This window comes from Rhinoraja longicauda, chromosome 10 (genome assembly GCF_053455715.1).
Source record: "Rhinoraja longicauda isolate Sanriku21f chromosome 10, sRhiLon1.1, whole genome shotgun sequence".
In the NCBI taxonomy this organism is placed as follows: domain Eukaryota; kingdom Metazoa; phylum Chordata; class Chondrichthyes; order Rajiformes; family Arhynchobatidae; genus Rhinoraja; species Rhinoraja longicauda.
The window spans coordinates 54,875,042-54,897,124 of record NC_135962.1 but is presented as its reverse complement, the minus strand read 5'-3'; the positions used below and the strand labels follow the sequence as shown (position 1 = coordinate 54,897,124).

The 22,083-nt window shown below is 43.7% G+C and overlaps 1 protein-coding gene across 1 annotated transcript in view; it reads left to right on the top strand.

The window, feature by feature from the left end:
- LOC144597475 (serine palmitoyltransferase 2-like) overlaps positions 1-22,083 on the top strand; it is a 119,040-nt gene that overhangs the window by 13,346 nt on the left and 83,611 nt on the right. Inside the window, exons 2-3 of the mRNA XM_078406910.1 lie at positions 10,827-11,021; positions 21,910-22,064. Of these exons, the coding sequence (XP_078263036.1) occupies positions 10,827-11,021; positions 21,910-22,064 (350 nt within the window). The remainder of the gene's footprint in view (positions 1-10,826; positions 11,022-21,909; positions 22,065-22,083) is intronic.

Here is a 22,083-nt window from a genome sequence, read left to right as displayed (position 1 = left end):
CATTAAAACATTAAGAATAAAACATTATAGTTTCAACATGTGAGTGAAATAAACAAGAGCAAAAAGAGGCTACAGACTTTTGGTTATTGAGTAGAGCTACTACTTGTGGAAAAAGGCTGTTTTTATTCTGGCTTTGACAGTCTGGAGTCGCCTTCTAGAGGGAAGTGCTTCAAATGTTCGCGTTGGGCCGACCCAGGCCGACTCTGCGAACCAAAGCCCAGGTGGTCCCAGATGGAGGCCGTCAGCTCCAGGTGTTTGGCCGATGGTAGGCCGCAGCGGGAAAGGAGACACGACCCAGAAAACAAAGGTCGGTTCTCCGTTCGGAAGAGGCAAATTTACAATTTTACAGCCCCCCCCCCCCCCCCCCCCCCACACACACACATAGTACACAACCACAAAAAACACTACAATTAAGACAAAAAACACAAAGACAAACGAACCGCAGGTAAGCCGCAGCTGCTAGGGCAGCGCCTCCATTGTGTTTCCTCCGCGACCGCAGGAAGTACATCCTCGTTGGACCTTTTTGACTGTGGAGTGGGTGGGGGATGGAGGGAGGGTTATTTTTCGGTCTATTGAACCTGCAGTAGAACTTGTTCAGGTCGTTGGTCAGCTGACGATTGTCAAAGGAGCGGGGGGGGGGGGGGGGGGGTTTCCTCTTCTAGCTGGTGATTTCTTGCCAGCCCCTCCACACTGAAGATGAGTCATTAGCTGAGTCATTAGCTGAGTACCTCTCCTTGGCAGCTCTGATTCCTCTTTTCAGCTTGTACTTAGCCTGCCTATAGAGGTCTGCATCCCCGCTCCTGTAGGCCTCATCTTTAGACTGGCAGAGCTGTCTGAGTTCTGCTGTAAACCAGGGCTTGGCGTTGTTGAAGCAGTTCCGGGTCCTAGTGGGAATGCAGCTGTCCTCACAAAAGCTGACATATGATGTCACAGTGTCTGTACTCATCGAGGCTTGTGCATGCTTTCTGAACACATTCCAATCAGTGCAGTCAAAGCAGGACTGTAGGTTTTCAATGCCCTCACTTGTCCACTTTTTCATTGTTCTGACCACGGGCTTAACAGATTTTAGTTTCTGCCTGTAGGTCGGAATAAGGAACTAAACAATGATCAGAGAGACCCAGAGCCGCGCCGGGAACAGAGCGATATGCTTTCTTGATTGTAGTATAGCTATGATCGAGTGTTCTCTCCCCACTGGTGGGGCAGGTAATGTTATGTCTGTATCTTGGAAGGTAGCCTTGTTAAAATCCCCCAAAACAATGACCATGGAGTCTGGGAAGTCACTCTCTACTCTCATTACCTGGTCAGCGAGTTGCGTGTGCGCCTCACGTACGCAGGCTTTGGGGGGGGGGGGGGGGGGGGGTAAAAGAGATAAATTCCCTTGGAGAATAAAATGGTTGGCAATTTATAAAAAAAGATTCCAGATTAGGAGAACAGAAGTTAGACTGTACCGTGATGTCACTGCGCCAGTTCCTGGTTAGCATAGAAGGATTTTTCACCACCTCTTGATTTTCCCACTGCCTCCGCTTTGCAGTCCGTCCGCTCTGTAGTTGAAAGACAGCCAGATGCAGTGCATTGTCCGGGGAAGACTCACACAGCCAGGTCTTGGTGAAGCACAGGGCAACGGCTCGAGAGAAGTCCTTGTTTGTTTGGCACAGGAGTTTAAGTTCGTCCACTTTGTTGTTGAGAGAACTTAGATTTGCAAGGAATATACACGGGAGCGGCGTGTGTAATCCTCGTCGCTGCAGTCGGGCGAGTGCTCCAGAGTCCTCCTCCATCTCAAGACCTTGAACACAGTCACAGCCCCGCCGACAAGTAGGTCCAAATAATCCAGCGAGTGAGAGAAATCCGGAGCAATGTTTGGAGGTACCGAATATCTGATGTTAATGAGTACCTCTATCATGAAAGAGTATCTCTTATTTCCAGGTGAGGCAGAGGTTCACCTGCATCTCCTCCAACCTCATCTATTGTATACGCTGTTCCAGATGTCAACTTCTCTACATCGGCGAGACCAAGCGCAGGCTCGGCGATCGTTACGCTCAACACCTCCGCTCAGTCCGCCTTGACCAACCTGATCTCCCGGTGGCGCAGCACTTCAACTCCCATTCCCAATCTGACCTTTCTTTCCTCGGCCTCCTCCATTGTCAGAGTGAGGCCCAGCGCAAATTGGAGGAACAGCATCTCCTATTTCGCTTGGGCAGTTTACACCCCAGCGGTATGAGCATTGACTTCTCTAACTTCAGATAGTTCCTCTGTCCCTCTCTTCCCCCCTCCCAGTTCTCCCACTAGTCTTCCTGTCTCTATTTTTGTCCCCTGATATCAGTCTGAAGAATGGTCTCGACCCGAAAAGTCATCCATTCCTTCTCTCCAGAGATGCTGCCTGACCCGCTGAGTTACTCCAGCATTTTGTGTCTCCCTCTCTCATGAAAGTGATCTTTGTGGGATTTTCACAGACGACACAAACGAACAAACACAGACAAAACAGCAAGGAGCAGTACACCGTGGCAGCCATCATCGGCGCCAGGTCAACCTTGTAAAGCACTCTGGCTTGCACTCTGAGGTTGCATTTCTTGGTATACTATCGCCTTGACTGCTTTGCCCTGATTGAACTTGCAAAATGCACTACCTCACATGACTAGAGATTTCGTAAGTACAAAGAAGAAACTGTTTAAGAATACATTCAAAGCCTGTTGGAGGGGATTAACATCCCTTGGTCGGCGTGGACAAGTCGGGCTGAAAGTGCTGTGTGACTCTAATGTTAAATCCCTCCTGACGTGTAATTCCTGCCAATCTTTTGTTTACAAGAGAGAAGGAACATTTATGATAGCATGTAGAACCCAACATAAGCTAAGGTTCAGTGCTATCTATTTATTATTTTTGTATCCATTTAATCTATCCACATCTTCCTGGAGCATTTAACTTTCCAGCTATTTGGCCACGCTGCCTGTTTGATATCCTCGTGTATTAATCGCGGTTTGCCAGTTAGTCTGCTACTGTTTATTACATACTCTCCCATGATAAAGAAATTCTTCAAACCGACAGAATTCACTTATTTATTATTGTATGTATGGTCGGCAAATTGAAAATCAGCCAAGTCGCAGCATAAAACCAGTTATTTGATATTGTTCAGCACTTGAGCATCTTAGTGTTCTTTAGGGAGACAGATGAGCTATTTAAGAGATGCCCAGTATTAAGCTGTGGTTCTAATCTGCACCTGCGATTTATAGATCACAATGAGTCCGTTTGCTGTCTTCATTCCTGGCACAAGGGTGCCCCGTGACTGATTTAGCACGAGAATACTGTACACACTGCTAAGCATGGACACTAGTCAAGCACCATTTCTCCCCCCATGGAAATAAATTACAAGTCATTTCTAAGCAGTGGCCTTGTGAAAACACTATGAAAATGCATGATAATTTCCTGCCTCATTTGACTAAGGGCCTGCTGATTTGTTAGAAATTTTCCGGAGGCTATTTAGTCCTGCTGGTCTTTGTAAACGATTATGCATGGTTCTGCTTAAAGGACTATGTATGTTACATTTTTTTTGTATTGGGAGGCGATTGATCTTTTCCAAGAATAGAATCTTAGTTTTTTGTTTGCTGCAAATCCCTTTTGATCAATGTAGTTCATCGGTAAGCATTGGACAATGAATATCCTTTTAGTTTAGTTTAGAGATACAGTGCGGAAATAGGCCCTTCTGCCCACCAAGTCCATACCGACCAGCGATCCCCGCACGCTATCATTATCCTACACACACCGGGGTCAATTTTTAAAAACAATTTTACCAAACCAATTAACCTACAAACTTGGAACGGGGAGGAACCCGGAGAAAACCCATGCGATCACATGGAGAATGTACAAACTCCATACAGACAGCACCCATAGTCAGGATCGAACCGAGTCTCTGTAAGGCAGCAACTCTACCGCTGTGCCACCCATATCCTGCAATCAAATAACTTCAGCAAATCGAGATTCACTTGTTATCTCTTGTGCAATCTTTAAACTAAATATACCATTGCTCATTTTATCCATTGACTAATCTCTATAATCATATTTTTTTAAACTATAGTTGGGATGATGCTGTATTCAGATTTTCCATCACTAGATATGCAGCAGGGCCAGCTGTATATAATTGCAGTATGACTGATTAACCTGGTTGGTTTCCATTATAAAGAATGGCTTTTTTAAAGATGATGTAAAACCAATGTATGATTACAGTGAGATTACTTTTCCATGCTGTGGCTAAATTATTTGCCTCCTTACAATGTCCTGAAGACCATGCCAAGGCTGAGTAACTCAGCAGGTCAGGCCACAACTCTCGATAACATGGGCAGGTGACAGTTCCGGTTGGGACCCTTCTTTGGGTTGGATCTCTTTTTCAGACACTGCTGAAGATGATGCTGCTGTCTAAAGTCTAGGATCAGAGGCATTAGCCTCAGAATAAAAGAATATACCATTGCAATTGATTGCCATAGATGGCTGTGGAGGACAAATCAATGGATATTTTTAAGGTGAAGATTGATAGATTCTTGATTAGTGCGGGTGCTTGGGGTTATGGGGAGAAGGCAGGAGAATGGGGTTGAGAGGGAAGGATAGATCAGCCATGATTGAATGGCGGAGTAGACTTTATGGGCCAAATGGTCTGATTCTGCTCCGACAACTTATGAACACGTAACTTGTTTTTTGTACAAATTGAGGGCTTTTCTACAGCTTCGCAAGGCATGCACGTGCTATTGCTGAAAACATTAATGGCGCACCTTCATTAGTGTGAGAATATACTTCGAGTGGGGAGCGCAGGTGGTAAGGATCTAGATGCTGAAGTGTAAACAAGTTAGGTCTGTTCCCCAAGGACAAGAGATCCACACGGCTTTCCCTGCATGGTTAAAGCATTTGTCTTTGAGCTATCCGGTGTGCGTTTGATGTGGTGTGGATTTCTGAGGCTAACAATGAAGCTTGATCTTCAGCTATAATGAGTAAGTTCATAGTTCCCTGAACATGATTTCTGGCTTTTGTGATGGGGAAAAAAGTGGAATAGTTTGGGGTTTTAAGTAATATCTGCTCTTCTGGGTTTCAAATTGATTCAGTTTCTGGAAATTGATTCATTTAATTGTTTCAATTCTGTAGTTCTAATCCAAGAGCTTTTTTAAAAAAATGATGTCTTCGAATTCCTACATTACCATCCACCACGAGGAGTTAGGGGATAACTTTAACCCTGAAATTTCCTATGCAGGAAAACATTAAACTCCCAGCAACACCTATGATTTAATCACTTGGAGATCGATGGCAGTGTTTCTAGCCAGCCTGTCTGTATGCTGCTGATTTTGGGGTCACTGCAGATAAGATAGGTCTGAGTAGGTGCGTTGATGTTTTACTGCCCTATATTACCAATGTTGATTGTGTGTTGAGCAGTATCAGTATGTACACTAGTTGTATTGGCTAAATGCCGTGCATTCCATATTTGATTTGTTGCCAGAATGTCCTAAAAAATGCTCGCAGATGGAATCCAGCTGTTGCATTTTTCTTGTTTTGAAGCAGGCAACTGCTAAATACTGCAAAATTAAAGGGGAAATCGGTATTAATTGAAGTCCCGAAATTGGTTTTCAAGATGTGTCATCAATTTGTCCCTCCGTTACCATTATAAACAAAAGGTAATCTTGTGTTCCGCTGTATAAAATGCAGCTAATTTTAGCTTCTGCATCTTGTGACATGCTGTTAGTGCAATGCTAAATACTGCAAAGAGGTGGACAGTTATCCATGCGAATCCCAGTGATTAACTTGGGCACGGGATACCTTCTCGATGCCAAATATTGTATTGCAAAATGTTGGGGAATGAGAAGAGAGTTTGAATCCATTAGCAATCTGGTTCATTTCACTTCGTCATTGAGTTCAATAGAGTAGTGTCGAGTTACTCCATAGATTTACTTAATGCATTGTTAAATTATTGTTTTCATGAGCAATGGTCAATACAACTGGTTCATGTAGGCACAGTGAGCAAAATGAGTTTATTCCAAGAATAAAGCTGGAACACCTTAGACTGCATAGCATACACCACCACCATTTGTCTAATTTGCCTAAAGCACTCTGTGTGAGCATGATGGGTCAATTGCAAGATACAATATGGAAAGTGCATGAGTAAACTGATACAGAGGACCAATTGGAGAACCAAATGGTTTGTAACATTTGGCTAGTTTTGTTACAACTGGATTTTGCTTTAGTTGTTCCATCCCTTATAGCTTTTCATTCAAACTCGTCCTCGAGCCCTCCACTGGCTGTCTGCTTTTCCAGTGAGTTGTAATGAGTCGGGATGATTCTGGGTTAGGTCCTGTCTGTGATGAGCTTGGTAATCTTGGATGGGATATGAGTACGACAGAACAGCCTGCCCTGCTGAGTTACTCCATCATTTTGTGTCTACCTTTGACAGGATTTAGTATCTGTTCATTGAAAGCTATGATCAACCAAAGGTCTCATTGCGGGGAGGGCGGTGTGGTGGCACAGCGGTAGAGCTGCTGCCTTGCAGCGCCTGATACCCGGGTTCGATCCTGACTATGGATGCTGTCTGTATGGAGTATGTACATTCTCCCCGTGACTGCGTGGGTTTTCACTGGGTGCTCCAGTTTCCTCCCACCCTCAAGACGTACAGGTTTGTAGGTTTATTGGCTTTGGTTAAAATTGTAAATAGTCTCTGGTGTGTAGGGTAGTGCTAGTGTACAAGGTGATTGTTGGTTGGCGTGGACTCGGTGGGCAAAAGTGCCCATTTCCGATGGTGTCTCTAAGAAAAAAAATCTAAAAAGGTAGTTTACTGTAATATTACAGAAACCACTAAAGCACCCATAGTTGCTCATGGTTGTATTCTGCACCTATAGTGAGGTGCCAGAGGATTAAAGTTATACAAACTCAACACTGTAGAAGAGAGGGAGTTTTGGTAGGGTCTATATTGACAATTGAGTGCCTTCAATTTACAAGCTCGAAGGGTCATTCAAAATTACTGAAACCAGTCCTTCAACCCAACTCATCATGCCGATCGAGATGCTCGTCCTATCTGCCTGGATAGGATGTTTGGAGGGATATGAACTAAACGCAGGCAGGTGGGACAAGTGTAGCTGGGACATGTTGGCCGGTGTGGGCAAGTTGGGTCGAAGGGCCCGTTTCCACACTGCATCACTGTGTGACTATGACCTGGCCTATATCCCTCAACCTTTTCTGTCCATGTAATGGATATTAGTTGAATAATTCCTATTTTCAATAAGTGTCCCAGTGCAATGTTTTTGTTTCTGCTTAATGCAGGTATTTTTAGAGATACAGCACGGAAACAGGCCCTTCGGCCCACCGAGTCCACGCCGCCCAGTGATCCCCGCACATTAACACTATCCTACACACACTGGGGACAATTTTTACATTTACCCAGTCAATTAACCTACATACCTGTACGTCTTTGGAGTGTGGGAGGAAACCGAAGATCTCTGAGAAAACCCACGCAGGTCACGGGGAGAACGTACAAACTCCGTACAGACGGCACCCGTAGTCAGGATCGAACCTGAGTCTCCGGCGCTGCATTCGCTGTGAGGCAGCAACTCTACCGCTGCGCCACCGTGCCGTCCACAGCTTGAAATCAGGATGATTTAAGAGTAACCAATCATCTGACCTGTATATCATTGTGGGCTGCCCTTCAGTGCACATGTGGATGGGGGGAAATTATTCCCACCTGCCAAACATTAATAGCATATAATATTTTCAACATGGTCAAAAACCAAACCAGGTTGCTACGGTTCCATTCTGCAGTTGCTGCACCTGCTTCCACCGTTGGGCCTTGTACTCGTAGAGCTGTAAATCATTCTTCTGAGCAGACCTTCTGCCTTGAACGTAGTAGCACTTTATCAGGCTGTTAGTATATGTTCAAGGTTTCAAGGTCAGTTCATTGTCGTATGTACCAATTAAGGTACAGTGAAATTTGAGTGAAATTATTTTCCACTTGCATTTAATAATAAACAATGGCAGAATTAAATCACCGCAGCGGTAGAGTTGCTGTCTTACACTGCCAGAGATCCAGCTTCGATCCTGACTACGAGTTTATACGTTTTCTCCGGGAGCTCTGGTTTCCTCCCACACGCTATGGATGTACAGGTTTGTGAGTTAATTGGCTTGGTACAATTGCAAATTGTCCCTAGTGTGTGTAGGATAGTCTTAGTGGAGAGTCACTGGTCGGCATGGGCCGAAAGGCTGAATGTTCAAACTAAACTGATTACGATGATAGCAATTTTTTTAACATATAGAAACTCTGAAATTTAGTTCCAGATGTATCCAGCCATTGAGAATAGATGCCAGGCAGCCTGAGTATCACTAAATACTGAGCAAAGGCAGGACAAATGTATTTTCATCTCTGTCTACCTCGATATTTATTAATATGTATCCAGGGATGCCGCCTGACATGAACTGCTCTAACACATTGTGCCCTTTTGTGTATCAACCAGCATCTGTAGTTCTTTGTTTCTACAATGTATTCTGCTGCTTTGAAAAGTATCTTTCCTCATTTTGTGGGGGAAGGGTGTGTATCTGTTGCCATTTTGCATGTTTATCCTGTAATTTGAGATGTCCATAGAGGTGGTTAAAACAAAAAAAACATTTGTCCTGCTACAAATCAATTATGTTGGGCGGATTACTTCAGTGTGGAGGGTCCTACTCTGGTCTGGTCTGTCTGTTTAGGACTTGCTGAGCTATTTAACACACCCCACAACATAGTTTCAAGTTTAGAATGTTAACATTGTTTGCATCGGTGCCTTGGATACATCCTGTTGCTGCTTTGTTTCAACTGCTATATTGTTCATTGTTTAACAAACCAGTAAGGCGGAGTATTGAGGCACTGATCAGGAAGACAGGAAGGCATACAGGTGCTTTTCAGGTACAGGCAACTGGAATCGAGCAAATTCCTTGAATATAAAAGTAGGAGTAATTCAACAGATTAAAGCTGAGGGGTATTTTTTTTTCTCAGAGGGTGATGGGTATGTGGAATGAGCTGCCAGAGGAGGCTGTAAATGGGGGTGTAGTTACAATATTTAAATGACATTTGGACAGGTTCATTGACAGGAAAAAAGCATGAGGGATATGGGCCAAACACAATCAAATGGAACTAGCCTGGGTAGACATCTAAGTTGACATGGATGAGTTGGGTCGAAGGGCCTGTTTCTGTGCTGTGTAACTGTTGTGTGCATAACTGAACATACCAAGGGCCTGATAATATATTCTCATGGCCAATGTTCTGTTTAGAGGCATGCTTTGGGTAATTAAGGTGGTCACGTTGGCGCAGTGGTGGAGTTGCTGCCTTACAGCGAATGCAGCGCCGGAGACTCGGGTTCAATCCCGACTACGGGTGCTGATTTTGTACGTTCTCCACGTGACCTGCATGGGTTTTCTCCGAGATCTTCGGTTTCCTCCCACACAAGACATACAGGTTTGTAAGTTAATTGGCTTGGTAAATGTAAAAATTGTCCCTAGTGGGTGTTTAATGTGCGGGGATCGCTGTTCGGTGCGGACCCGGTGGGCCGAAGGGCCTGTTTCCGCCCTGTATCTCTAAACTAAACTAAACAGTGCAAGGCACAATTAATATGGTGCAAATAGGAGTAGAATCTGTAGATTGGAATCTAGACAAACGGTGGTTTGGTTTCTGACAACTTCCCCCATTTTTGCAGCCAAGTCAACTCCCAAGACCCACAATCCCCTTAGACAGTTAAAGTCTTTAGAAAAGTGTGCCTTCAGCACATGATCAGTTGTCATGAATGGCATAAAAGTGACACATTCCACACTTTATTGCACCAACATCAGAAAGCTGGTTATTTTGAGCTCATTACTCAATTATACATGCAGAATAAGTCATCGTTTACTGTTGAGCATTTGAATTTTTTCTTGAAGTTTGCTGACAGCTGTGACAAATGTTCATGGCAACTGGAAATTTGAAATTACTCTTTAAATTGTGATTGCCCGCCTTGGAATAAATCTGCGTGGAAAATGTCACTTGTTAGCAGGTGGAATCTACTGCTGTATTTAGCTTATTTCAGTTTAGAGATACAGCGCGGAAGTGGGCCCTTCGGCTCACCGAGTCCACGCCGACCAGCGATCCCCGTACACTAACAATATCCTACACACTGGGAACAATTTACAATTACAATTTACAAGCCTGTATGTCTTTTGGAGTATGTGAGGAAACAAGCTCCCGTCAAAAACTTGTGCATGTCATGTGGAAAACGTGACGAACTCCGCACCTGTAATCAGGATCGAGCCTGGGTCTCTGGCACTGTGCTGCCCTATTACATGAGAAAAGTATCTGTTCTCTTTACTGCAATAGTATGCTTGTGTATGTTCCATAAGTAAAATTGTAATATGACTAACGAGGAACATCATGAGATTAGTTGTGGTCTGTGCTGCGTACCAGAAGGGTTGACTCACTTTAGCATGCAACCTTGTGACTGTGTTTAATGCTTATTGTAAATTCCAGGCACCAATACCAATTGGAAGTTTGTCCACAACCAAAAATTAGAAATAGCATGTGTTAATATTTTTTTGCATTAGACTATTTTGTGGTTTCTTCAAGTTTATAGAAATGTAAGGCTGTACGAGTGTTTTCAGGGACTGTACAAGCATTCTCTTGGGTCACGTTGCAAAGCTTGAGTGTGAGGCATGTGAAATCCATTATTGAGTGACTATGGGTTTCTGTGGTGTTAGCTGGGATATGTGGAAATCCCAGCGACTCTTGGGGAGGTGATCCTTTCCTGCACTGAAAACTGACTGCTGCCAAACAGCAGTGCTTTCATGATGCATGTATTCCTTTTATGTTTCAGAGTCATCATATTGCACAGAATGGAGGTCCGTACCGAAGGCCATTTAATCAATCCTTTGAGGAGACCCCTATGCTCGTTGCTGTACTGACCTACATGGGATACGGAATTCTTACGCTGTTTGGCTACCTCAGGGACTTCCTGCGGGAGTGGAAGATTGAAAAATGTCATCATGCAACTGAGCGTGAGGAACAGAAGGCAAGTACAAATGCTTCCCACTTTTACTGTAGTTTTTAAATGATGCCTTGCTTTTTACTGCAGAGTTGCAGCCCAGGAATACACCAAGCAACTCCATTGTGCATGAAATTCAAGAATTTTGTCCACACTTCTCTCGATGGAAAATCAGTAGACTTGCACACATTTAATGAACAGGTTGATGTTTCTTATCAGTGCCAATGGTTTGTGGAGGATGAACTGCTTTGAATTCTGTTTTATAAGCTGTACTTTGTGGAAGAAGTAAAGGGCTTTTTTTTCCCCAGCTCTCAAATAAGAAAGATGACCAACATCAATAAAATAATTGAACGAGAACATTCTCAAGGTTCCATGTCATGCTGTATCCTTGAATAAATAAGTTGTTGTGACTGGGGCTTCTAATAAAATGGTTCATCTGTGCATCCTCCGTTTATGACATCAATGAAGGGACGATCATGCACCAATTTGAAAGTTATTTAATGTAAAAAGGTTATCAGTCACTAACTTTTACACGGCATGATCAGTTTGAGGTCTGTGAGGCGGAGCCTTTGGCCATGCAGCATTAAATCATATCTTGTGCTGAACTCTTGAAGCTTGGTGTAAAATCTACAGTCCTGACGATATTGACTAAAGTAAGTTCAAGGAGCAGAATCGGGCTATTCGGTTTTATCAGGTCTACTCTGCCAATCAATCATGGCTGATCTAGCTTTCCCTCTCAACCCCATTCTCCTCCCCCCCCCCCCCCAACCGTGACACCCATACTAATCAAGAATCTGTCAATCTCCGCCTTAAAAATATAAATTTTCGGCCACCATAGCCTTCTATGGCAATGAATTCCTCAGATTTGCCACCCTCTGACTAAAGAAACTCCTCCATCTCCCTTCTAAAAGTACATCCTTTTATTCTGAGGCTTTGGCCTCTGGTCCGACACTCTCCCAAGTAAACTTAATTAAAAGATAAAGCACACACGTTTAGTTCTTTTAGCTTTTTCTCTTTCCTCCTTGGGGCTTTTGGGCTTCTGTTGTCACATCCAGGTATCAATAATTTCAGCAAAAAAACGTCACTGAGGAATAGTTGCTGAGGAATTCCTCAAGAGGAATAGATCGGGTAGATGCACAGTCTCTTGCCCAGAGTAGGTGAATCGAGGACATGGGTTTAAGGTGGAGGGGAAAAGATTTAATAGGAATCTGTGGGGTAACCTTTTCACACACGGGGTGGTGGGTGTGTGGAACAAGCTGCCAAATGAGGTAGTTGAGGCAGGGACTATCCCAACATTTAAGAAGCAGTTAGACAGGGACATGGATAGGGCAGGTTTGCAGGGATATGGACAGGCAGGTGGGACTAGTGCAGCTGGGATATGTTGGCCTGTGTGGGCGTGTTGGGCCAAAGGGCCTGTATCACTGTATGACTCTAAAGTGTCTGCAGATGTAGGGAATCGAAAATAAAACAGAAAATGTGGGTAAAAGCCTCATCTGGCAGTATCTATCGAGATGTGGTTAATGTTTCACGTCAATGATCTTCCTTCAATTCTGAAAGAAATAAATGTGATACTGATAAATGTGGAGGTGATTGAATGATATCAGGTTGTTGTCAGGAGGAGTTAACAACTTTTTTGGACCGGGTGGGCTTGGGCTTTAAGAATGCAACAGCAGTAAAATGAACAAATCTAAATTTCATGCATGCCTGCATCACCCCCACAGGCTTCATTAAAATGCACAATCCTTCATGTTTTTCAGTGCATGCATTCAGAAGTAATGTTTCAACTGGCCGAGGAATAGATCAGTTTCAAAGAGAATGGTCTGCCAGTACCACTAAGATGCAAATCAATAACATTATCTAACAATGAGTAAATCTTTAGAATTCCCTTTTTAGAATAAGTGGAGTTTTGTCACCAAGTATTTTCAATGCAGTGAAGGTAGACACAAAATGCTGGAGTAACTCAACGGGACAGACAACATCTCTGGAGAGAAGGAATGGGTGACGTTTCATGTCGAGACCCTTCTTCAGACTGTATTCAATAGCGTGAATAGATTTTCAGAGATTAAGAAATCCAGAGACATGTTCAGAGATTTGTCCAGGAAAGTGGTGCCCAGATAAGATGAGCCATGATCTAATGGGGTGATCAAGAATGTTTTGGATATCAAATTATCTCCTCCAGTTTCTTTTATGTTCTTGTTCTAATAACTGTAAAGCATATAAACTATTCCCAGCTCCCTTAAGCACTGATGGTATATTAATTTACCCTCTTGCAACTCTACTATTGCTGCTGACCCATAACATTTCTAAATGCTGACTTAATTAATACTTCTGACAGAGTTGGTCAGATTTGTTTTTAATAACTTGTTTTAATGGGACTAAGGGGATGGTATGGTTTGGTGTGCTGTAGAGATAACCAGGTCAGCAGGCTCTTCAGTGATTTATCGTCTCGGACTTTTAGGCCCACCGAGTCCATGCTGACCATCGATCACCGGTTTGCATTAGTTCTATGTTATCATCCACTCCCTGCACATTAGGGGGCAATTTAGAGGGCCCAATTAACCTACAAACTCGTGTCTTTTGAGATGTGGGGGGAAACCCATGTGCTCATGGATAACGTGCAAACTCCACACAGACTGCACCCAAAGACAGGATTGAACCAGTGTTTTTGGTGCGGTAAGGCGGAAGCTCTACGGCCTGCACCATTGTTCGCTCATGCTTTGTTATAGCCAGCCTTAAAACAATTTTCCAGATTGTTGCTTCTAAGAGTGATCCGGCCGAAAGCTTGGACTTTTGGACATGAAGACTCTCTCCCCTTTCCCCCACCAACCTGACTTGTATGCCTATCAATCCCCACCTTACCTGGATGAGCTTGTCACTTGCCAACTCCTGCCCCAGCCTTTCTCCACAGCAATTTGGCTTGAGATTCCAGCATCTGCAATCTCTTGCGTCTCAAGTTCAAAAGCCATTGGAATGCATTTTATACAAGTCCTTTGTGGTTGATTTGTAAATGTCTTGGAATTTATATATTTTGTTCTTTTGGAATATTCCCAAACATCGTTTATAATCTGTGTAACTTCTGAGTCATTTGAAAGGATTTCCTCTGCAAGCTGCTAAATAGCACGATGAGAGGATGTGAGTTCTGAATAATCTTTTAAATCTTTGAACAAACATTTCCTGAAATCTTAGTGGTTCTGGTTTTTACCTTGTTTAGTCTCACTTCTGTTAGAATACAGCATTAGCTCAAAGCTCAAGCTGCTCAACTTTACCATTGATCTTAAAAGTCCATTTTTAAAGATGAAATATTGATCCACAGTGACCAATTAATTGTAATTCTCAATTGAATGTTAGTTTAGCGATACAGTGCAGAAACAGTCCATGCTGACCAGCGATCACCCCATACACTAACACTATCCTACACACACTAGGAACAATTTATAACTTGCAGAAGCCAATTAACCTACTAACCTGTAAGTCTTTAGAATGTGGGAGGAAACCGGAGCTCCTGAAGAAACCCACGTGGTCACAGGGAGACGGTACAAACTTCGTACAGATAGCACCTGTGGTCAGGATCAAACCCGGGTCTCTGGCACTGTAAGGCAGCAACTCTACCGCTCTAAAGATAGACACAATATGCTGGAGTAACTCAGCAGGTGACGTTTCGGGTCGAGACCCTTCAGACTTGAATCTTCAGAAGAAGGGTCTCGACCTGAATTGTCACCATTCCTTCTCTCCAGAGATGCTGCCTGTTTTGCTGAGTTACTCCAGAATTTTGTGTCTATGTTTGGTTTAAGCCAACGTCTGCAGTTCCTTCATACACAACTCTACCACTCTGCCGCCCGTGTATGAATATGAAAACAATTGTTTTGATTGTCTGACTTTCTTGCTTGACCTTCCCTCTTCCCCATCTCTTTTCATTTACCTTTTTCATTTTCCAAACTTCAATCAAAATTCTGAAATTGTGTCATCAGCATGCTTTTAAGGCAAGGAATTTGATAATTGGTAACATGAGAGGAGAATGACAGATGAAATCCAGAGCCCATGAGATAACCTCCCCTCTCTTCCACCTGGCTTCAGGCACACAATTCCACTTGTCCCACTGGCTCTCCCAAAGGTCTGTCAGGCTCTTTATCCTCCCTCCACCTTAATCATTCTCACCATGGTGCTCCATCCTCTAATGCGGTATCTTAGCCTCTTCACCACACTTCCCCTTGTTCCCCAGAGTTCTCTCTTCCCCTTATTTCCCATTATTCTTCTCTGATCCCACACCTTGCCCCAACTCCAACCCCTTTTGGATCTTCACATCTGCGCCTCACCTCTCCGTCTCATGTTGTTTGGTCCTCACTAGGGGTCTTATCTTTATACCCCTATGCCTGGACCTCTGTGCTCTAGGCCCACCATGATGCCAAGAGCTTCTTCTGTTGCCTCTGCCTCTACAGCTATTTGGCAATCTATTTCCTGCTCTCCCCACTTCTCATGTCTTCAATGCTCCCCTTCCTCTCGGACACATTCTGTTGCTGTCATTGTGTCAACTACCTCGATTCCTCTCCTCCCCTCACCCACTCTTAATGCCCCCTTTCCAAATGTGCTTCATTCACTTCGCACCAATCCCAGCCAAGTCATCAGACCTGCAGTCAAGGCTGGCGCTGTTATAGTCTGGCAGACTCATCTCTACCTCGCAGAAGCCTGAAACTGATATTCCTCGTACCTACCCCTGGACCATGACCCCACCGGCCAACACCAGGCCACAATCTCCTGCACTCTCTCAGATTCCGTCACAAAAGGAGATCTCTTTTCTACTGCCTCAAACCTGACAATGCCCCACTCTTGCAATTTCTCTCTATCTCACTCCCAAGCTCCACACATGCTCTCACGCCTGTTGTTTCTCCCTGCTCTTGTCCAACTAAACAGATCTCGACTCTGTCATGCCTCTCATTATCCAGTCCCTTCCCATCTACATCCAGGACGCTTTGACTGCTGTCCGCCATTTTGCAGCTTGGTCCCCACTGCCTCGTCCTCACAATGAATGTCCAGTCTTTATACACCTTCAGTCCCCTCTTCCCCCATCAGGAAGGTTGGGGGACCCTCTGGCTGAACTGCTCAGCCGAAACAACTTCTCCATTGACTCTGTTCACTTCCTACAAAGGAAAGATGTAGCTACCAACATGTGTCCTGTATATGCCTGTCTTTTGGCTTCGTGGTACAGTCCCAGTTCCAAATGTTTCCCAGTACTTCTCCCCAGCTCTTTCTCCAACTGCATTGGTGCCGCTGTCGTGGTTACCGGTGATTATCTCCCATACCGCTACCTGACCTATGTGGAACTAATCAATTTTAACACCTCGGGTGCTAGATTTCACTCTTAAATTCACACGGAGTGTTGGTCCAGCTCTTCCCTCTCTCTTCTAGATCTGTCTCCGTGTTAAGGGACAAACTATCCAGTCATTTGCTTATTAGCCCACTGACTCCCATTGCTATCTGGCTGACACTTTTTCCGATCCTCTATTATAAACGCCATCCCTTTCTCCCAGTTTCTCCATCTCTGCCACTCTCAAGATGAGGCCCTGCATTCCAGGACATCTGAAATGTTCTTTTTCAGCAAGCATGGCTTCCCTTCGACTATGGCTCGTGGAGCGCACTCTCGTATCTATATTCACTTTTTTGCCCTACTCGCTTCTGCATCCAACCCAATGTCATGAACATCCAATTTTTCAGACTTAGGTATCCTCCCGTGTCATTCCCTCCTTCTGATGCTCCTCCTTCCACTTCTGTCCCCTTTCCCAGCGCCATTTGCATTTCAGATTGCTGCGCGATTTGCATTTCACACCTCTTTATCTGATGTCCTCTTGTCTCCTTTTCACATCTAGCTTTGTCACGTACGCCATTTGTTTCCCAATCTCTCCCCTTCCTCACCTGTATAGAAACATAGAAAATAGGTGCAGGAGTAGGCCATTCGGCCCTTTGAGCCTGCACCGCCCATTCAATATGATCATGGCTGATCATCCAACTCAGTATCCCGTACCTCCATACCCCCTGATCCCTTTAGCCACAAGGGCCACATCTAACTCCCTCTTAAATATAGCCAATGAACTGGCCTCAACTATCTTCTGAGGCAGAGAATTCCACAGATTCACCACTCTCTGTGTGAAAAAAACTCATCTCGGTCCTAAAAGTCTTCCCCCTTATCCTTAAACTGTGACCCCTTGTTCTGGACTTCCCCAACACCGGGAACAATCTTCCTGCATCTAACCTGTCCAACCCCTTAAGAATTTTGTACGTTTCTATAAGATCCCCCCTCAATCTTCTAAATTCCAGCGAGTACAAGCCGAGTATAACCAGCCTTTCTTCATATGAAAGTCCTGCCATCCCAGGAATCAATCTGGTGAACCTTCTCTGTACTCCCTCGATGGCAAGAATGTCTTTCCTCAGATTAGGAGACCAAAACTGTACGCAATACTCCAGGTGTGGAATATTACGTACAGTTTTGGTCTCCTAATCTGAGGTTATCTCTCCCTGAATTATTCTTATCACCTTGCGTGTCAGATTCCAGCGCTGGCAGCCTCTGTTTGTGCTCATCAGCTGTCTCCACCTCCACCCTTCTCTCTTCTTATCCACCCTCCCAAAAAAAACCTGGTTCTCCTATTTTTTGTCTTCCTCAGTCTATGTCCATTTGACTGTCTCCGAACTTCACCCCTAACTTTCCCAACCTCGCCCCTAACTGCCTCAACCTGTCCGTGGACTCGGCGTGCCAAAGGCTGTATTTCTAAACTAAATTACAGGTCCTTTGCGATGAAGTGACTGTTCAAGATTGGCAGTAATAATTTCTGGTCCAAATCCTTAGCATCTTGAGGTGGGTAGCTGTCAATTAAATTAATTTACTGACTTGTTTTGCATGTTTCACAAACCCAGTTTCAAGATCATTTTGTTCTCCTGCCAAATCATCTCAAATGATCACAATCGTGCAGTGGAAGATGTCTGTTTGCAAAACATCCATTTAGAACATGGCATGTTGCTAACTTGGGTATCATTAATCAAGTTAACATCTGGCTTCATTTATTCAATGGATTTGAAACCGAACTAATTGCACACATTCCAAATTAAGTCAGACTGGATACCAAGGATGGCAGATTTCTTTGAACGAAAGGCATTATGGAAGCAGATGGATTTTTGATAGCTTGGTCGTTTCAGCTTTTATAATTTAATTGAATCATCTCTGGTCACCAGCTGCCCTAATGGGACTGAAGCACGATCCTCCAGATCAATACCTCAGATGTCTGAAAATACTGGCCATTTAACCACTTTCTGTGCCGAGAAGCAGTGCCTCGACCCGAAACGTCATCCATTCCTTCACTCCAGAGATGCTGCCTGGCCCGCTGCAGGCATTTTTTGTCTACCTTCGATTTATACTGCAGTTTTTTTCCTACACTTTCTGTGCCATATCCTTAAAATGGTTGTGCTCACGCTACATCATTGCAGAAACTTGCAGTGTGCTTTGGCAATAAACATGAGGCAATAAGAGAACTCGTTATTCTATTATGTACATATTGTGTAATGAAAGTGACTCACCGGTGTGGTATCGGTTCCTGAGGCACAAATCTTGTAAATGCATTTACTTGAGACCAGAGGAAGGAATTGTTAATTACCTCTTGGCTGTTCAGAAACAATTGCATATTACAGGGGTTTAATGGCGAGAAGGCTGGAAAATGGGGTTGAGAGAAAGATAGATCAGCCTTGATTGACTGGCGGAGAAGAATTGATGGGCCCAATGATCTAATTCTGCTCCTATAAGATAAACTTAAGAACATATGCACATTGGACTTTGCACGGTTAAAGAAGCAAAATTGTATCTTGGTTTTTATTGCATTAGATTTTGATTACAGGAGCAAGGAAATCTTCATGAAGGTGTGCAGTATTGTTTACATTTTTAGCCTCTTTACACTATATATTTGGTAAAGAGGGAGAGCAGCAAAAGTTCATCAGAATGATTCCATGGATGATAGCACTGTTGTAAGAGGAGAGATTGGGTTGTTAACTGGGAAATCAGAAGATTTCCCAGTTAACAGTATCTAGACTTTCCAATAGTGTATCTAGACTTTCAGAAAGCCTTTGATAAGGAACCACAAGGGAGATTGGTGAGCAAAATTAGAGCATATGGTATTGGGGGTAGGGTAGTGACATGGTTAGAGAATTGGTTGGTAGACAGGAAGCAAAGAGTAGGAATAAATGGGTCCTTTTTAGAATGGCAGGCAGTGGCGAGTGGAGTGCCGCAAGGCTCAGTGCTGGGGCCACAACTATTTACAATATATATTAATGATTTGGATGATGGACTTAGAAGTAACACGAGCAAGTTTGCAGATGACACAAAACTGGGTGGCAGTGTAAACTGCGAAGAAGATGTTAGAAGGTTGCAGGGTGACTTGGACAGGTTGAGTGAGTGGGCAGATGCAGTATAATGTAGATAAATGTGAGTTTATCCTCTTTGGCGGCAAAAACAAGGAGGCAGATTATTATCTCAATGGTGTCAGATTAGGTAAAGGGGAAGTGCAACGAGACCTGGGCGTCCTTGTACACCAGTCACGGAAAGTAAGCATGCAGGTACAGCAGGCAGTGAAGCAAGCTAATGGCATGTTAGCCTTCATAACGAGAGGATTTGAGTATAGGACCAAAGAGGTCCTTCTGCAGTTGTATAGGGCCCTGGTAAGACCACATCTGGAGTATTGTGTGCAGTTTTGGTCCCCTAATTTGAAGAAGGACGTTCTTGCTATTGAGGCAGTGCAGCGTAGGTTCACGAGGTTAATCCCTGGGATGGCGGGACTGTCATACGATGAAAGATTGGAAAGACTGGGCTTGTATTTACTGGAATGAGAAGGATGAGAGGGGTTCTTATAGAGATGTATAAAATTATAAAAGGACTAGACAAGCTAGATGCAGGAAAAATGTTCCCAATGTTGGGGGAGTCCAGAACCAGGGGCCATAGTCTAAGAATAAAGGGGGGGCCATTTAAAACTGAGGTGAGAAGAAACTTTTTCACCCAGAGAGTTTTGAATTTGTGGAATTCTCTGTCACAGATGGCAGTGGAGGCCAATTCACTGGATGAATTTAAAAGAGTTCGATAGAGCTCTAGGGGCTAGTGGAATCAAAGGATATGGGGAGAAGGCAGGCACAAGTTACTAATTGTGGATGATCAGCCATGATCCCAATGAATGGTGGTGCTGGCCCGAAGGGCCGAATATTTTCTGTGTTTCTAAGATGGAGGGAAAATCCACACAATTCTGGCATTGTTGAACGGACCAGGTGCGAAGGGTGATGTTTGCCCCAGGCAGGCAATCTAGAATGAGATCACCCTCGGGATACAGGATAAACATTTAGCGTTGAAGCGGAGAGAAATCTCTTCACTCTGAGGGTTTAGGTTTATTGTCATGTGCACTGAGGTACAGTGAAGCACTTTGTTTTGCATGCTAGCCACAGATCAGATATACCATGCATAAATGATGCCACCAGGGGGTGCCATACAATGGCTGCCTCGCCAATGATCAGTCTCGTCTTTTTCCTTTGTGTTTTTAGTTTGATGTAAATGTATGTTTTAGTTTATTTTTAACTTTGTTATATTATGTTGGGGGGGTGGGGGATCTTTTTTTAATATCTTTCCTCGACGGAGATGCGACTTTTTCCGTGTCGTATCTCCAACTGCACTGTGGCCTAACATCGTGGAGCTGGCGGAATCTTGCTCGTACCTCGGAGCTCCAACCGTGGGAGCCTGCGTAGTTTCAACAGCATGGAACTCTCGGTCCCTGGTGGGAGACCAACTTTGGGAACTCCCCAGCACGGCAGCGTCGACCGGCGACGAGTTAGATATGGCTATTAGGGCTAACTGTATCAAGGGATACGGGGAGAAAGCGGGAACTGGGTACTGATTTAGGAATTATCAGCCATGATCATATTGAATGGAGGTGCTGGCTCGAAGGGCTGAATGGCCTACTCCTGCGTTTCTACGTTTCTATGGATGCTTTTCTGAGGCAGCCTGAAGAGTAGAAGGCATCAATGGTGGGAAGTCTGGTCTGTGTGCTGGACTGGGCTACATCTACAAGTCTCTGCTGACTAAATGAACCTGAGACTCAAAGGACCAAATGGCTTGCTTGTTCTCACTCGCTTATGTTTCTACTTTCCAAATGGAGGGAGCCTTCAGAATATATTTTAATGGAGAGAATATTGGGAATATTTATTACTGATGACCTTAAGCTGCCATAACCATCTCAATATGGGGAAATATCAATAACCATCACAATATGGACAAATATCACACTGCTCAAAAAAATTGGATGCTGGCTTCACAATCCCTTGGTGGGCTGGCTCCTTAACTTAAACTTTGTGATTAGACGTGCAATGCTTTAATAACAAGAAAAGTGAGATTTCACCAGGATAGAAATCAGTTGCAACTTTTGCCATCGTCTGATTCCCAGTCTATTATGGTGCAAGTGTTTCTTTCTGAAGGTTATTTTTAATATCTATTAAATATTTATGTATTACTATTTTGTGAATAAAATTGGATCTTTATGATTTTTATGATGTGATAGACTGGGGAACTGTCCATTTGCTACAACATAAATACATGGGCAGAATATTTCAACCGTGGGTCTTTTAAGAGAATTAAATATTTTGAATCTAGTTTGAACTCAATTTCCAAGGTGTAAAACGTTGTTTGTCAAGACTTCTCTTGCATGTACTTGTTCTATAACAGTCAATTAAACAGGAAATCAACCGTATCAAATGGACTTGGTTATAGTTAAAAGTATAACTGTATTTATGTGAAATATTTTAAAGTGTGAACATGATTGTTGGACATTAGAATTTCTTTGGGTTCTAAACAATAACACAATGAAAGAATTCCCCCTGAAATAAATTGAAATTCTTTCTCCTGTAGGATTTTGTACCTTTGTATCAAGACTTCGAAAATTTCTACACCAGAAACCTGTACATGAGGATTCGAGATAGCTGGAACCGACCCATCTGCAGTGTCCCAGGAGCAAAGTTTGATGTAATGGAGAGAGTTTCCTATGACTATAACTGGACATTTAAGTGAGTCACCCACCCCACA